The following is a 15,852-nucleotide window of genomic DNA, read 5'->3' as shown; positions in this document are numbered from 1 at the left end:
ATTACGAGTCATGTTGAAAAAGGGTCATCTTATCTGGTTCTTTTTCAAAATCAATTTTAGAAAATTCTTTAATAAAATCTTCTTTTTTTTTTAAATATTTATCACTTTTATGCCTTTGCATCAGCCTGTAAGATGGTCCCTTTTCAACATGACAACACAAAATATTAAGTTGTTCATTTTAAAAAAGAATAAATAATTGATACTATTTACAAAATGTTAAGCACAATTATAAAGATTCAGTCTGTTGAAATACTGTAAAATCATTTTTATTCGCGTAGGACGAATTTTCGCATATTTCGCGCTAGGACCGATGCACGAATTTAAGACCATGCTATTATCATTTTTTTATTATATTTTTCCCTTTCTAAAATTGAAAATGCGCGAATTTAAGCCCGCGCGAAACAGTCCTTCTTCACGTTTGCGCGAAATTTCATGCCAGCGAATTTAAATGATTTCACAGTATAAGAAGAAATTTTGTCTAAAACTTAATAAAGAATATCACTGTTTTGAATAGAAAAAATATGTATGGAAAATTAAGAAGAACCCCAGGCCTCAGAATACTGTTCCATTTCTCTATCAACTGAGCTACTAGGGTTCTTTTTTACCATCAAGTCTGCAATTTCATACTTCCCAGCCTTAGTTAAAGTTTGTCCTCTCATTTTCTGTTAGAACTAGAGATTAATTACAAATACAGTAAAAACTAAGCAAGTTATGTTTTTCACTGCCTAAAGTTCAGTACATGTGTCACTGACTGAAAGAAAAAGTACAGCCAGACTTAGACTGGTGTCTCTGTCAATACCTTTCTTACACTCAATCAGCTGAGCAACTTATAATGATTTTTGCAAATTTTTAGAGTGTCTCAACATTTAGGGAAAATACAGTACCTACTTTTAAAGTTTCTTTCCAAATTATGAATTACTCTTAAACTTTGTACTTGTTAAAAAATCGTTGAATGACCAATTCCATACATAACAATTTAATGAAATGAAAATAAGCAATAAAATTATATTAAATGAGAATAAAACATGTATATTCTCAATAAATTTGATTTTGGCATACATGACTTATCAAATGTCTTTGAGTAAACAATAAAATAAATATTTGAACATAAAAAACAAACTACTGTGAAAATTTTATTTAAAAATTCCATAAAGCCGTAAGCCAGCCACTATATACAAAGTTTTAGATTGATAATCACAATGTACATATGCATCTGGTTGGGTAAAGCATCTTAAATAAAAAAAAAAATTCCAGTTTTAAAAACCTGGTCCAAATGAGAGATTCTATGGGCAGTATTAAAAAAGGGGCAAGTCAGGCTAAGATAATGGTCTGCTTACACTCTAAGCTGCAATCAAGGCTGTAAAACCACAGCAAACTATTTCTTGCAATGAAATCAAAATGTATTTTACATGAAGAATTTTAAATTTATGCTAATTTATTTGTAAAGTCCTAAATTTTCTTGAGGAACTAAATTTTATGGTCTAATCGGTCAGCGAAATTAAGTTCCAACAAACAGATATATTACCATTTAGTAATATCTTAATTCCAAAAAGTTGAAAACCATCCTATAAAGAAATCATGATGACATCATATTCAGACTTAGAATTTTAGTGATACAGTGTGTAAATAAATTTCAATATACAGAAAATAAAATTGTTTGAAAAGGAGAAAAAAATTTAAATGTAATAAATAATATTGAATAAATAATTTATGAAAATTAAAACTGGCTGTGCTAGACGGTCATTCTCATGAGACCACACAGCACACTGAGACCACAGGGATCTGAAATGCATGTTGATAATGAGGGGCATTGGTTCTGTTGTTGTATGGCAGCATAAATATCTAGGCTAAATAAAATAATTGTGTGGATGTCAATTTTTTCATGGCTGTTGTGTAATCATTTCATTTCGTGGGCATAAAATTTTGTGGTTTTGTCCACAAAATCACTTTGTGGGGCTTGAATTCATGGTTTTTAATTCAAAAAGACATGATAGAAATAAACTATGTGATCTTTGGATTTAGTTTTGCAGATTGACTGAACTACGGAATCCACTAAAATCAATCCCCATGAATATTAATGATTTTACAGTAGTTGTTTGGCAATGACTGAATACTATGGATGCCTGTATTTCCGTCCTGTAGAAATATTTTTCTTGAAAATGAATTAAACAAAAAGAATTTCAGTAAGAAAAAAATATGTTTAGAAAAATGAAAAAATAATTAACAGATAACAAGCTTGTAAATCACAAGTCAAATTTGGCACCAACTGATATGAAAGTTTTAAGTTTCTGATTATTTGAATGTTGTAAAATGAAAAAAAGTCTTGTAATCTTTTTACATACTTTAATTAGTATACCACACACTTATTTTACTTAGCCTTTGGATGTAAATGTGATGTCAAAATGTGTTATAAAGGGACGTCACCATCGTCAATGTCAATGGATTTCACAAAATGTTCTAACTGCTTCTCCTTTGATTTTTTCAGATTTAATTTTTTGATGTCTTTTAACATGATTGGCTTTTTCTTCATTGCACTAAATCTCTCGACTCGTTTAACACACTTTTTGATATTCTCAACAATTAGGTCTTTACACAGTAACGTGTTGAACTCCATGAGGTCAGCAAGACGGTCAAATGCTAAATTTGTATATTTGAAGTTGAACGTAGAATATGGCCGATTGGGATCGTCAAATATCTCAAAATCTGCGTACTCTTTTTCTTCCTTAGTTCTCCTTCGTCTGCCTGTAATGTACAATAAGTGGAACATGAATTTCACTGAACAGGTGTATGTGACACAGTTCTTTATCCAAAGGTATTAGGTACAACTAAAAATAAGTCGTATGTCAACCCTTCAAATTTAACATGCTCAAAAATTCCAGAAATATTTACTTTATGACAATATATTGTAAAAGCACATATTTTCGCTGGGTTAAAATTTTGCAAAAAATGAAAATGGTATCACACTTAAATTTGAATTACTAACGGTAAATATTTATGGGAGGATTTATTTCGCGATTTCGAATATAGTGAAAATTAAACTTCTGCGAAAATTTCTGCCTTTACAGTACTATAAAATAGTTATTTGTATGTGTGAAGAATATACATCTGATGAAACTGACACGACTGAGTAAAGCATACCCGTGTAGTGCTGTTGAGCAATGACTACTGAAGAATATTAGTTATAGTTATTAGTTATAGATATATAAATCTTAGTGTTCTAGAAAGATAAAAGCAGACTTATTTAATTATTCAATGTCATTAAATTTTTATAACTTTCTTCAAAAATCTGTGTAAAAAAAACACATACCAGGAGCTTTGAACTCTCGAAAGGTGGTATTTAAAAGAACAAAATGCATAACAATTGGACATCTTGGGTCTTTTGGATTTTCAAACACATAGCACTCCTTGAGTCCCTCACGATCGACAACCGTAGGGTCAATATCGGGGAATGGTACATCATTGAGCCTAGCCCACTTCATGGCTAACATCAGTTCCTATAAATAGACACATTAGGAAATTATTGTAATTTATGTGTTTGTTTTTATGTTGAATTTCTCTTACTTACCAATTTCAATTTAGTACTTTGCACATAACGAAAATAATGTTAAATGTCTTAACAATGAAGTAAATATGTAATAAAGTGGCCCTTAAGTGTAACAAAAATGTTAATGCAGAAGACATGAAAATGGTATAAGTAGCTTTCTAGCTTGGCACTCAACAGTAAGAGGATAGTTCCAGGACTGGTAAGCCCGGTGTCAGTATAATTTACTTGGGTAGGGTAGCGTGTTTCGTGTCTTCAGCATGATATTCCAGTAAGGCAGCACTATAAAGTTGTGCATTGTGCTCACAGCTACAAGTAAACACCTCTGTTCATTTGAAAAATTGTTGAAAAAGACGCTTGCATGAACACACACAATTCTAAGGTTGGAACAGAATTGTGTACCTTTCAAGAAAAGAAATGCCGTTGCACTGAATGTACCACAAAACAAAAATTAATGATTTTAATACTAGATATTCCAACCATTTTGAGTAAAAAAATATGTAAGAGACAATGGAAGTCTGACTGAGATCTGTACCTTGAATGGGGGTGTTGTATCAGAACCCCGTGCACTGAAGTCGAATGAGAGAATGAGGTCCACCCCTCGCTGAGGTCGCAGCAGTAGCGGAAATGGAGAGTTGAAGGAGAGGCCCCCGTCGACCACATATAACTTCTTGATGGATGTAGGATACATCTCAAATATTCCATCAAACTGGTCGGTACCTGAACATACAAAATGAAAACATGCTATTTATGCAAGTAGACATTTATAAAAGTTATATTTTGTAAAAAAAAAAACAAACAAAAAACAAATTTGCATTTTCATACTTTGCCAGTAAAACAAATTATGGTATTTGGAGTTTTGCATGAAATTACATCACTGCTGCACCATACTTCTGACAGTTTCTTGTAGTTTGAATGTGATTGGGTCTGTATCAAATAGGTATAGATTTGATCTTTATTAACAGGTTTATTTTAAAAAAAAAAACATAGTTCAGGCTGATTCAGCGTTTTCAGATCCTGTGATACACTACATATTCTGATGAAACAGCATCATAAAAAAAAAATGAATTACAAAACAGAGAGGCTCATCTGTTAGTAACTGTTACTTTAAATTATTTCGTTTTTAGTATAATCACTTGAAATTACTACAAATTATTAAGAGCAAAAAAACATGTTTTAGAACAATATCTATGGCACAGAACAATTATAGCAACACTGCCAATAAAAAAAGAAATTTCTAGCTTATTCTATTTAAGCAATCTTGTATCTTTATTGGAATGTTAATATACTAGTAGTTCTTTAACAGCTGCTAGACAGTAAGCATAGACAGACAGAAATTGGTGACGATAACTGGGAAATAAAGAGTACGAAATGATGTTTGAAAGTTCAGCTTCCCTACCTATGACGGGAATGGTACACATGTTTCAGGAAGAGAAGGTATTAGATCTTAACCCCTGTTATGCTAAATTTCTATAATGAACTTGTCCACCTTTCAATTTGGACAGATCCATTCACTGCTAAAAGGGGTGTTTACCTAAAAGATACTGACTGAATGGCGAACAGTGCAGATCATGATCAGACTGCATGGATGTGCAGGCTGATCATGATCTACACTGGTCGCAAAGGCAGAATAAATCATGTCCAGCATGGTAAGGGTTAAATATATTGTTACATTTAGAAATTCCCTGTTCCAAGAAAATGGTCTGAAGACAGATGTGCATGTAAGACCCTAGGAACTTTGGACTCTGCCCTATTTGATGATGTATTACTTACTGAAAGTTGTGTGATATTCACACAAAAAATTCGCTAGTATTTGTGCACTGCATGCCTCATTGATACAAAACAGGTATAAATATTGTTTTAAACAGTATTTATATTGATACAAAATGTATGTACAAGTGAACAGTATACAAGCACAGTATACATGGGATTATTATTATTATATATTCATTTCCTTGGGTGGTTTAAGTTTAATGGCAAAAATAATATATGAATATGAAGTATCTGTACATGTGTATTATATGAGTCAGAAATAGGAGAGATCATGTTTGTATACAAATCCGATGTATTTTCTATTTTTAGAACTGATAAGACAGCGATCGGGTGGGCAGGCACCGAACGTCCATGTTTTTTGTAAACAGTGATGTTTTTCTAACGGCCTAAACTTTCTTAAAACATGAATTATATCAATAATTTTTTGATCAATGGAAAGGTTATATAACAGGCAATTTATTAATTACTTTTAATTATTATTTCGAAATAAAATGGATTAATTATGAACACTTAACTTACAGTGTTTTTCTAAAAGTTTTGAACATCACTACACCGCTATTAAAATTATATGTCATTTAAAACGGTTATTCATTTAAAAAAGATATTTGAATATGAAAATATGAAAATTGTAAGTATTTCAAAACTTTCTGAATTTTGAAAATCCATAAATGAGCAAAAAAAGTTATTAAGAATTAAAAATTCCTATCCCATACACAGACAATGTAAAAACATTTGTTTTGCCCATCAACAGATAAACAGGTGTTAATGCGTGACGTCAGGACGATCTCACCTATTTTGATGAATATTAACTTAGTCTTAGATCGTATGTAAAAACACTGAGTCCGAAGTCGCAAATTTTAACTGAAAATTATTATAATGAAACCATCTGATGTGTGATGATGAAAGAAAAAGAATAGTTGTGCAGACACAGGTTATACAAGTGAATGGTTAGGTAAGGTGTTATATAAGGGTGTAGGCAGGTGACAATATTCCTTCCTGTACCTGGTGAAGATTGATCACTTTCACTTGGAAGACTGAACAAGGGGCGAGCAAGCTCCTGCTGGAGCAAGACTTCCTGTCCACCACTGCATTGTGGGACAGTATCTATAAAATTTGAATTAGTTTGATTTATATATGTCACATGCTCAAAATGAGCCATGACTTTGGAATAAAGTCTTGAAATCTTGAAATCTGAATGAAACATTTTTGAAAAGCTTGCAATTTTAATGATGGATTGAAAGACAGCAAGTCTTAATATAATTAATCATACATCTGTAATTTTAGCAGACTGTAGATCAAATTAAACTGATTAACCTGTATCTCTGGTTTCATTTCCATAGTTCTTGTGGAGAATTTAAGAAAAGATGGCAAATTCTAACTCCCAGTAAAATGAATTCTTAACCAATTTATGGAAGCCACTTCAAAACAGCTGTAATTAATAAAGCACAAGTGCAAATGTTCCACGGCATATAGCTACGAAAGTGTTTGTAAACACGCTTTTCAGGAGTTGGTATGCATTGCCCATAGTGATAGCTATAATAATTGGAAACTTTTTCATCAGAATAAGTATAGGTATGGACACTTACCAAAGTCATCCGCTCCAGAATTTGTCCGTTTCTTTGGTGATACACCTTTAAGTTTTTTACTGAAGTAACTTGATGCTGGAAAGTAAAGCAGAAATAATCATTCATTATAGTCTTGGCTGTAGATGTAAAGGTTTATCATAATGGTGGTTGTAGATGGTAAAGATTTATAATATTCATGGTTGCAGAGATGGTAACTGTTAATCGTGATTGTAGATTTTGAAGGTTTATCATAATTATGATTTTAGATGGTGAAGGTTTATCATAATCATGGCTGCAGTTAGTAAAGGTTGACCATAATCATGGTTGTAGATGGTGAAAGTTTATCATAATCATGGCTGCAGTTAGTAAAGGTTGACCATAATCATGGTTGTAGATGGTGAAAGTTTATCATAATCATGGCTGCAGTTAGTAAAGGTTGACCATAATCATGGTTGTAGATGGTGAAAGTTTATCATAATCATGGCTGCAGTTAGTAAAGGTTGACCATAATCATGGTTGTAGATGGTGAAAGTTTATCATAATCATGGCTGCAGTTAGTAAAGGTTGACCATAATCATGGTTGTAGATGGTGAAAGTTTATCATAATCATGGCTGCAGTTAGTAAAGGTTGACCATAATTATGGTTGTAGATGGTGAAAGTTTATCATAATCATGGCTGCAGTTAGTAAAGGTTGACCATAATCATGGTTGTAGATGGTGAAAGTTTATCAATATCATGGCTGCAGTTAGTAAAGGTTGACCTATATCATGGTTGTAGATGTGTGAAGTTTATCATAATCATGGCTGCAGTTAGTAAAGGTTGACCATAATCATGGTTGTAGATGGTGAAAGTTTATCATAATCATGGTTTTATCATAATTATGGTTGTAGATAGTAAAGTTTTATCATAATATGTAGATGGTGGAGGTTTAAACTTGCATCCATGTTTAATGACTGTAGGACAAAATCAACTGATTAGCAAGAATTTTATTTCTTCTTAATTGTTTAGTACATACCTTGCAGCTTGTCTTGATCATTTCTGCTTCTGTCGTCGATGGAAGTAAATGGCGAGAACGGGTATGCCTTATAAAGCGACAATCCACGCATGAAATTATGAACTGTTGCTGCTCGCCCGTCAATACTCTTCAAGAAGGGATGAGTGTCAAACAAAGATCCGAGAAAAGATGTAAATATTGAATCACGCTTTTTTTCTTTGGTACCATTTTTTTTTTTCCCGTTTTTCGGTGGGTAAGTTCCATTTTGAGAGTTCTTTTTATTTTTTTCATTTGAAGAGTTTTTATTATTTTCGTCGCCTTCACTGTCACTGGTGTCACTAGATTCACTGTCTTGTAATGACATCTCCTCACTCAACTCACGATCTGTTACAGTAAAGCAAAAGCCATAAAAAATTAACAATAGATATGTAATAAACAGTTTACAGACATATTTGATCACATAATAATTCATGTTTGGGATACATAATAACAATCAGCGATTTCCGTGGGATGCAGTATTCGCGTCTGCTATTTTGTCATTCAGGCTTCAGACGTAAATGTAGCTCATACAAGTGATGATTTCCATAACAACTTGAGAATGCCGAAATTGAGATAAACTTAATTGAAACGGAAATTACTGATTGTCAGAATGGGTCAGCTTAATATTTTTATTTCAAAATACTTATTAACTTGCATTTCAGGTAATAACAACCTATACAATGTCTATTCTATTGTAAAAATTTGTAAACAAAAAATTTCATAAAACACATGGGTACAGTAAACTGTACACTGAAAAGTTTAGTCAGCTAGATATTACAACTGTTGCCATGGTTACCTAATTCTTCCCTCTCCTGTTGGATCTCCTCAAGTTGGTTCACCTTCTTGTCATCCTGTAGTAGTCGTTTAAATTGTATACAAAACGCACTGCCCCATATCCCTGTAAGAATCAACACATTGTCATTTCTTAAAGTTCTGTTTTTAAGTTTCACCTTATTTGAACAGTTTTAATGGTTTATTGCTGATAACCAAAACTGCCTGTAGTAACCAGTCAATATGAGAAACTTGATTTCTCAGATGAAAAATAGTTGAAATTGTATATATCAAGCAGACATATAGCATTTCCCTCAATTTCAATGGCTTCTGACAATTAATAATAGATTAGTCTGTGAAATTTAAAACATTGCTTTTTTATTAAGTTTACAGACAACAAAACTTTTTGTAGGGGGTTCTGTAGCTGAGTGTTTAAGGTCATTGATTTAAAATCACTTGCCACTCATCAGTATGGGCTTGAAACCTTGCTTTGAGTATAGAATTCTTCATGCAAGGAAGCAATATCCAGCAGACTTGTGGTTCTGCCCAGCTATGCCCGAAGAAATGCCCAGAGTGACACTTGGGTCTTCCTCCTTCATCAGAAGCTGGGAAAGTCTGTGTATGATCTAAGCTGTATTGACCCACACAACAAAACTTAAGTACTAAAAGAGTTGAATTAAGCCTGAATTCTGAAATTATTCAACAACCCTGTGATTTATCATAAAACTGTTTTTAAAACAAAATATTCTGGCCATAGAAGGAGGGAAAACTACTCCATATCTATACATAATTATATACCTTGTAAGAAATGCAATGGTGGTTCCTCATATTTTTTCACAAGATGACCGATGAAAAATTTACTCCCAAATAACTCTGGTGCCATAAATGTTCCATATTTTGGCATACCAATCTCGTAAGGGCTGAACTCCATCCATTCTGAAAATTATTTATCGTATTATAGATTTACCAACTTATTTCATACAGAATTCCACTTTAATTGAGAAACATTATTATTTTAGCATATCATTTAGAATACACAAAGCAAGAAATTTTTATTTCAGGTCTGCAATTTCTACCTGAGACAAACATTTTTTTTTTCACTTAGAGGTTTTACAACTACCCCACATGCGACCATTTTGAAGTTTTTCTGTTTAAAGATGGAATTACATGAAAAAGCATAAAGTGAATGATAACTGTTGGCATTCTATGTATGTTTATTTTGATCAACACACTTCTCTAGGAAAATGTCATGTTGGATTTTCAAAGAATACAGTCGATCCATATTGTTTGCATGTTATTTTCCAGAAGTATGTATTAAAATGAGGTACATGACTGACATATTGGAGTTAAACTGAGGTACGCGACTTACTTATTGTCTTTTATTTACATATTGTCTGTTACTTTCATAGAATGACTTACCATGAAACACCATGGCTGAGACGTGTTTCTTCACATGCAAGCACGAGTACATTGGCATCGGTATCTTGCCGTCCTTCAACTTCTGTTGCTGGTCTGTAAGCTTTGAATCCAGTCTCTGGAAGAATAACTCACAGAATATACACCAAGGTATTTACAGCTTGGCCATGTTTTGTATCCTTTTAGAATATGTGAATTATATTATTTGTAGTCATTGGCGTGAGTGCCTTTACTTATATCATACATGCCATAATTTTTCAGGACCTTTCCGGGATTCTGAGTTAAAATTTCCGGGATTTTTACCCTTTGTCCGGGACATACACCGTGACATTAGTTATTCGTCTGTTTCATGCATAAATATCATAAAATTACATGCAGTTTCCGGAGATAAACATTGTTCCCTCGCTTAGGAATAATTTGCTGCAAATGTCGTCTAGCTTTCTAAGGGAGGTAAATAGGGTAATTCACGTCTATAGTTCGGCACGTGAATTGGTTGCGTTCCCGAGGTGAACTGAATTAGGAGACTTGCTACATAAGAAGAATTAACCTGGTCATCGTGATTTAGAATCCAGCTTATTTGGTATCATTTTTATGCTAAACGTTTATCTAATCATTAATAAAATGGAATCCTCAAAGGAATAAAATAAATCTTGTAGATAAAATCGATATAAAATATTTCGGGTTGGGTCAATTTTCATGGATCGTTCGGCAAAGGCATTCAATAGTCAAAAGTTTAATTTAGAATATGTGTGACAATCAATCTACATTTTGAAAGATTACAACCTTTTAAAATAATTATCGTTTAATTGACCGTTATCAGCCATTTCTTCCAATCAAGGCTACATGTAGCTTCACCGCCTACGTGCTAAAAACAATTACGAGATTTTCGGCTATTGTTCCTAATATTAAAGGATCATAAAACAGTTACTGATTGCATAATTTTGTCAATTCATAATCAGGGTCATCAAAATAGCTGACTGTAAATTAATCTGGGTCATCAAAAGTTCGCAGGGCGCGTTCAATATGAGTGTTGATCGGAGCTGGCTTAATCAACACGTGTCCCGCTCGAGGGCATGAAACTGATTATCGGATAATTAGGAATAAACAATGTGACACCGGGGACTGTTTATTGTGTTTTATTAATGTAAAATTCAACAATTTATAGACCAAAAAACTAGTTTTTTTGGGGGGTTATTTTTGTTTTCTGTATTTTTAATTTTCCGGGACATTTCAACACTGTCCGGGACACCGGGACGAGTATGTGATTTCCGGGACAATCCCGGACAATCCGGGACGTATGACATGTATGCTTATATCTAGAAGTGTGCCAGAAACCTTAATAGGATGAAATTAAAAATCCTGTTTTCAGCCCAGACCTGTACTTTGCTGTAAAACAGATAGCCACCATGTAAAGTACCAACTGTGATTTGACTTATATTTATACTTTCTCAATTTTCCTAATATAAATTCACCGAATAACAGACAACTTTAAATGCTTCTTTAAGATATTCAGACTTTTGCTAATTATAATTGAAATACAAAATAAAGTGCTGTCTTACCCCTTGCAGGAGAGTTTCCCCAACCAGATGACCAAAGAAGTCAGTGAAACTGACAGGCTGTCCCTGACTACGCTTTGCCTGTATTCTAGATAGGTAACGCCACATGCTGGATGGATTGAGCTTCCAGAATGGACTGGAGTCGATACTGTCGCGTAATTCTTTACGAAGTTCACGTGGAGATTTCTTCGGCCAATCAGGATGCGAATACAGTGTTGACAGGTACCTGCATGTCAGAAAAGAAAAAACTTTTTAGTAGGGTATAGCCTTATGGCTGTGAAATAAACAAAAATAGAATTTTTTAAGTTTCAATATGTTCAAAATGTAGGGATTCTAACACTGTTATTCTTTACTGAAAATACTTTTATTTGACTTCAGAAATAGTAAGTTCCCAAACGTGGTTTATCGTAGAATAACCCGAGTTTTGAGTTCTTATGCGTAAGAATATATCGCGAAGGCCATAGGCCTGGTTGATATATTGTTTCGCATAAGAACGAAAAACTCGGATTATTCTACGATAAATCACACTTTGGAACTTATTATTTCGATTCTAACACAACATACTAGTATCAACAGTGTTAGAAAAAATGGTAACTACTTTTTATGACCGTGCTACGCACCTGGATAGGATGACGTCATTGCACGCAAGTGGTTTATTGCAAACCCGAGATAGATTTTGCTCTATATGTATGTAGGTTATTTGCCGGTGGTGTTAGAATAATAAATATACTCAGCAATTTATTGCATTAAAATAGATGCAGGTAAACATTCTTGGAACTAATCTAATTGTCACTGTTTCAATTTCAGTAATATTCATTGAAACAGATTTTCTACAAAGAACGGCGGACATACATTTTTTCCTGAGATTTGGTACTTTTGAAACAAGACAGCTGGTCTGATTTCATTGAGCTAATGCTTAAATGAAAGTATGTTGAATTTTACTGGTAAGATATTGGTATTTTTGACCTCTATTTGATTACTAGATTTCTTTTGCAACAACCGAAGGACATTTTAGATTTTTTATCTATACTCTTATCACATAATTAGACTTAGTGCTTCAGTCAGTGTCAACAAGGCAGTCATTGTGAATTAAGATATCAATGGATTGATGGTAAGGTTAAGTTTAATATCAATACTAAAGTTTTATATATTGATACAACCTTAAATAAAAGAAAAATTGCAGACAGAAATAGGACAAAAAATGAAAAAAAAAGTCTTTGTTGAATTTTGAAAAGAAAATCAATATATCGATAGTATTTGTTGTAAATTATCATTTATATAATACTGTACTTATTTCAAGGATAAAAAAATTATGTTATCTGATCTAGAAATGAACTTGGATAGATCTTTGTCATTCTGACATAACTTTTTTGTAAGTTGACTTTTGCAATCATTGACAGTCCTACATATTATGTGCATCTGTACAAAAAGAACACCGATTTAAATTTAGCTGTGATTTTGAATGTAACATATTTTCTCACCATGCTGACCCTGAGAGTCCTACGTTATACATGACCATGTCTGATATTTTAGACTCTACCAGGCCACTCATCACTCCGCAGAAGGCCGTCATTGCACGAAATCCTCCGCCAGAACCCAACACCCCTATTGTTGGTACCTGGAAACAAGAAAAAAGATACAATGCAATATGACAAATATAAAGTACTTGTTACTCATTTCTGGGGGCAACCGTGGTTGAGCCATTATTGTTGCTGACTTAAAATCACTTGTCCCTCCCCAATGTGGGTTGGAGACCTTGCATGGGATGTAGAATTTTTCATGTCAAGAAGCCATTCAGATGGCTTATGGAAGGTCAGCAGTTCTACCCATGCGCTTGCCCATACCTGAAATAATGTCAGGTGTGGCACCTGGGGTCTTCCTGCACCAGCAAAAGCTAAAGAAGTCACCATACGACCACAAATCTGAGTCCAACAAAAACATTACTCATTCCTAATTAGTATTCTTCCGAGTCTGCCATTTTCTGGCTACTGTGCAATATCCAATATTAATGGCAAAATGTATGAAAGTGTTGTAGTTTTGTTACAGGTATATGTTCTATTATTAATGTTTTGACAGCTTTTTAACATGAATTAGTGCTTATGTTTGATTATAATTTTATATGCCTAGATTGCAAGGAAAATTCGTTGGAATCTTTATTCTACAGTTTATGATGGTTCATCAAAATTTAAGCAGTACGAATATGGTACAGACAAAGTTATTGTCAGTAAAATTTAAGCAGTATGCTACAGACAAAGTTATCATCAGTAAAATTAAAGCAGTATAAATATGCTACAGACAAGGTTATTGTAAGCAAAATTTAAGCAGTATGAATATGCTACAGACAAAGTTATTGTCAGCAACATTTTAGCAATATGCTACAGACAATATTATTGTCAGCAACATTTTAGCAATATGCTACAGACAAAGTTATTGTCAGCAACATTCGCCAAAGTTATTGTCAGCAACATTTTAGCAATATGCTACAAACAAAGTTATTGTCAGCAACATTTTAGCAATATGCTACAGACAAGATTCTGGAAAATTGAATATTTGCTCTTCTTAAGTTTAAGTTTCGGACATAAAACGATGATGAATACAGGCCCAGGCAGGAGATCTTTGCCGTTGTATTAGAAACCAGATGTGCTCCTGCTAGTGAAAAGCAGCAGTTTATATATATAAATAATTTTCTTTGAAGGAATATATGTTTTACAGTACCTCATTGATAGAGTTAGGAGCCTCATCTCCCAGTATTTCTTGCATTGCTTGGTAAACACACTCTCGTCTCTTCTCCATAAACAATTTTTCTTCCTCACAAAGAGCAAGACTGTAGCGTAGCTGAGGGTTGTTGCTGAAGATGAAAACAAACTCTTTTGAATGCAAGATGAAAGGGCCGACATTTCCATAAAGATTAATTTTAAATCCCATGATAAGTAATTGACTTGCAGGGGGGATTTCCTGGTATTTGAATCTTTTTCTGCAAAACTGATTACTTGTGCTAAGTAGATTTTTTGCCATTTCTTTGTCGTTAAACTGTGTACCAGGACATATGGCGTCTGATTTTAATGCATAGATTAGATTAAATTTGATTTGATATAGTTTTTTTGACTTGACCTGTTCCAAAGGTACCGTATATATTGCCTTTCTTCTGAAAATGTCTGGATTCTCATATTTTTTTTTCCCCTATTCGTCATGCCTTACTGAAGTGCGTGTGTGTTTGTGGGGGCGGGGGGGTGGTATTGAAGTGGGGTTGGGCAGAGTCTTATAAACAGATTTCATAAGATAGATATGATCTTTATAATGTGCATTTCTCCCAGATTAATTTGTCTGCTATATGAATCAACTCAAAGGCTATCAAATCCTTTACTTCATGCTTATCGAGATTATATCAGAGCTGATTATCACATTTCCATAATGTCAAGTAGTTCATATGTAATATTTGTATTTACACTGAAAGATGGCAATTTCAGATATACGCAAGTTCAATGAAGAAGGAAACTTGTATATTAGTTTAAAAAAACGAGCTAGAACTTAGGTAATACAGGTATAGGAATTCAGGAATGTAACATAACAATTACTTACTCATATTCAGCCCACATTTCTATGTCAACTTCTGACGTCTGCAATATAAAAAATATATATTATACATGATGTACATAATTTTTTGGTCTGTGTGTGTGTATTTATTTTGGGTTTTCTGCTTATGGCATTTTAAGCAGGTGCTTAATAAAACAACCCGACTGCATTTAAGTTAACAAGTTTGTAATAAAGACAGAAATTAGGAAAAATGAAACCTGTAATGCAAACTGTACAGATATTATATTTAAATTGATCTCATCTGAATACAGTAAAACACCATTCGCTCAAGGGCTTGAGATCGATCGCGAGATTGAACAAAATGCACAAGTGATATGAGATTACAAGTTATCGAAACATAGTAAGTAGATGGAAAATGTTATGGACCACATAAATTGGTCGAGAACATGCGGGTGCTTGGAACCATTGATGTGTGAGTGAGCTGTGTTTCTGGGGATATTTATATATCATCTGAACCATCTAGAAAATTGTAATAACATAATTATGTCTCAGTACCATTAATATTAAGGAATATTCAACAATTTTAAGACTAACTTGTCATAAGATTTTCCCAGTTACAGATCTGCTAATGTAGCAACTGTTTGCATTTTTTCTGTTTCTCA

The 15,852-nt window shown here is 33.3% G+C and overlaps 1 protein-coding gene across 5 annotated transcripts in view; it reads right to left on the bottom strand.

The window, feature by feature from the left end:
• Nucleotides 1-79: 79 nt before the first annotated feature.
• The window catches only part of LOC123553441 (cytosolic phospholipase A2-like), a 47,470-nt gene continuing 31,697 nt past the window's right edge, over nt 80-15,852 (bottom strand). For 4 of the 5 annotated variants that reach the window (XM_045343161.2, XM_045343167.2, XM_045343180.2 and 1 more), the window contains 13 exons: nt 15,236-15,273; nt 14,372-14,504; nt 13,138-13,274; nt 11,660-11,882; nt 10,104-10,218; nt 9,483-9,620; nt 8,710-8,811; nt 7,896-8,258; nt 6,901-6,975; nt 6,317-6,418; nt 4,077-4,261; nt 3,308-3,494; nt 80-2,742 (listed from right to left, as the gene is read on the bottom strand). In XM_045343161.2, the coding sequence (XP_045199096.2) occupies nt 2,408-2,742; nt 3,308-3,494; nt 4,077-4,261; nt 6,317-6,418; nt 6,901-6,975; nt 7,896-8,258; nt 8,710-8,811; nt 9,483-9,620; nt 10,104-10,218; nt 11,660-11,882; nt 13,138-13,274; nt 14,372-14,504; nt 15,236-15,273 (2,133 nt within the window). In that variant the 3' untranslated portion in view covers nt 80-2,407. The remainder of the gene's footprint in view (nt 2,743-3,307; nt 3,495-4,076; nt 4,262-6,316; nt 6,419-6,900; nt 6,976-7,895; nt 8,259-8,709; nt 8,812-9,482; nt 9,621-10,103; nt 10,219-11,659; nt 11,883-13,137; nt 13,275-14,371; nt 14,505-15,235; nt 15,274-15,852) is intronic. The other variant, XM_045343173.2, reaches the window with a different exon arrangement.

The sequence above is a fragment of the Mercenaria mercenaria genome, chromosome 15 (assembly GCF_021730395.1).
Source record: "Mercenaria mercenaria strain notata chromosome 15, MADL_Memer_1, whole genome shotgun sequence".
NCBI classification, from domain to species: Eukaryota; Metazoa; Mollusca; class Bivalvia; order Venerida; family Veneridae; genus Mercenaria; species Mercenaria mercenaria.
Note: the sequence above shows the minus strand (reverse complement) of the source record. Positions and strands in the feature narration are given on the sequence as shown.